A 2,338-nucleotide genomic window follows, 5' to 3' on the forward strand; every position below is an offset into this window, starting at 1 on the left:
GGACCAATAAAAAATGTTTCAATGAAAAATAATTTGTAACTGATAATGGCAACCTTCAGCATGAAAAAATGTCTTTCTGAATTCCAATTTTGCAATATTTTATCATCAAAACTTTAAAGAAAAATCCTTAAAAAATTTCATTTTGATCACATCTACTTGATCTAAGAAGAAACAAATGCTATGAAAATTAACTAAAAAAATTAGTTAATATTTCTCAAGACAGAGCTTTAATTCGTGGCAAAGAAATGATAGCTGACAAAAATCTCAAAAGTAAGATTTGTATTTCTCAAATGTCTGTTTCTTCATGTACGCAGTTTAGATAAAAAAAAATTTAAAAAAAACAATTATGGTTTCTCTCTATTAAGAGGGGTAAAACAGTTAATAATGAAGATTAATCTATTGATTAACATAACTATATAAATGTAATGTTGACTGCAATTGTAATATCAATAAAATATACCTACTTCCGTAAACGCTTTTTTTCTGTATTCATTTTTCTAAAGTTTTATAAATGATAGTTAAAAGATCACTTTTGAACAAAAACAAGAAATTAGCGGGTCTTTAGGGAACCCAAAAGCGACACTTTAGTTAATTACCTTCCTAATAGAATTATTTTCATTCTAAATTGTTTTTGGAAACACAAAGGAAATTTCAGAAAAGAACAAAAAAAGGAATGGAAATGCCAGAATTTTTTTTTTACGTCTTAAATAAAAAAAGAATCTGAAAACGTTTAATTAAATTTTAGTTCTACTTATGTCTCCCCCGTGTAAAAGGAAGATTAAATTATTGATTAAATATCGTACTAGTTAACAAGCTCAATTATTATTATTTTTGCTCAAAATATGGTCTGTTTTTAGATCTTAAATACCATTTGAAAATACTCTTACTTTTATAATTTCTTCAGAGTAGAGATGAACAGTACATGGCGGTATAGATGACTATAAGTACACTGCAAAAAATTACAGAACACATTACGGTATAAAGTACCACCACTTTGGGTACATCATACGCAAAATCCATTTCACTGAAAAATCATTTTTTACCGCAAAACAATATACTGTATTTTGTATTTTTTACAGCAATATTTATTTAATTAGCGAGATTTTACGGTATACAGCAAATCAGATTTTCCGTTCAGTAACTTTTTTCGGTAAAAATGTACTTTTTACCGTAATTTGATCTGGAATTTCTCAAAATACGAGGCCTGTCTAAAAAGTATCCGACCTTAATTTTTCCCGTGCTAAGTAATTATTCTAAAGCGGCACCATCGTGCACGGTGGAAGGAGGAACCTTAATGCACATGCTTGAATTTTTTCACCGCGTTCGGTTGTGCCAGTCGCTGGCTGGTGGTCGCCAAGTAAGGTGCTGTTCGTAATGTTCGTCGGATTTAGTTTTCTCGTAAGATGACTAAACAAATTGAGCAAAGATATTGCAGCAAATTCTGTCAAAAGCTTGGTGATTCTCAAAACCAAGCAATTCGTAAGATTCAGCAGGTGTTTGGAGAAGAAGCGATGGGTGTAACACAAATTAAGGAGTGGTTCATCCGATTCAAAGATGGCCGCACATCAGCGGAGAGTGAGTAGCGTTGTGGCAGACCCCAAACAGCTCGGAGTGCAGCTAATGTTGAGAGGTTGCGAAATTTGGTGATGGCAGATCATCGTTTGACAGTGTGGGAGATTGCAGAAGAGGTTGGAGCGAGTAGAGATTCTGCACAAGCAATTTTGCGTGAAGATTTGAACATGAACCGAGTAGCTGCGAAATTCATACCCAAGTTGTTGTCCCTGGAACAAAAAGACTTCCGTTTTGACGTTGCACAGGACCTTCTGGACACCGCCAACACTGATCCTGGGTTTCTGAATACCGTGAGAACTGGAGATGAGTCATGGGTGTACGGGTACGACCTAGAAACAAAAAGACAGTCGTCGCAATGGAAGCATCCCGATTCTCCAAAGCCGAAGAAAGCGCAGCAGGTGTGAAGCAAAATCAAGGTGATGCTGACTGTTTTCTTTGATGTCCGTGGAATTGTGCATCACGAATACGCACATTAAGGACAAACAGTGACAAAGGAGTACTATCAAGATGTTCTCCGGCGACTCCGTGAGACAGTTCGGCGCAAAAGACCAGACTTGTGGAAGGCGAACAACTGGCACTTGCATCATGCAACGCCTCTGCACATTCATCCCAATTGATCCACATTTTCTTAGCCAAACATGGAATTACAACCATTTGCCAACCTCCCTACTCTTCCGACCTGGCTCCTTGGGACTTCTGGTTGTTTCCAAAATTGAAGACGCCGATGAAAGGATCCCGTTTTGAGAGTAAAGAAGAGATAATGCGG

General features: G+C 36.4%; 1 protein-coding gene across 1 annotated transcript; it reads left to right on the top strand.

Annotated features, from left to right (window-relative positions):
- Positions 1-1,403: 1,403 nt before the first annotated feature.
- On the top strand, positions 1,404-1,976 carry LOC122268942 (protein GVQW3). Its single transcript, XM_071183903.2, has 2 exons — positions 1,404-1,575; positions 1,654-1,976. Exons 1-2 carry the CDS (start codon positions 1,404-1,406, stop codon positions 1,974-1,976), a joined length of 495 nt encoding a protein of 164 aa, XP_071040004.2.
- The last annotated feature ends 362 nt before the right edge of the window (positions 1,977-2,338 follow it).

This window comes from Parasteatoda tepidariorum, chromosome 10, assembly GCF_982258835.1.
Source record: "Parasteatoda tepidariorum strain Cologne lab strain chromosome 10, Ptep-v5.0, whole genome shotgun sequence".
Lineage (NCBI taxonomy): Eukaryota > Metazoa > Arthropoda > Arachnida > Araneae > Theridiidae > Parasteatoda > Parasteatoda tepidariorum.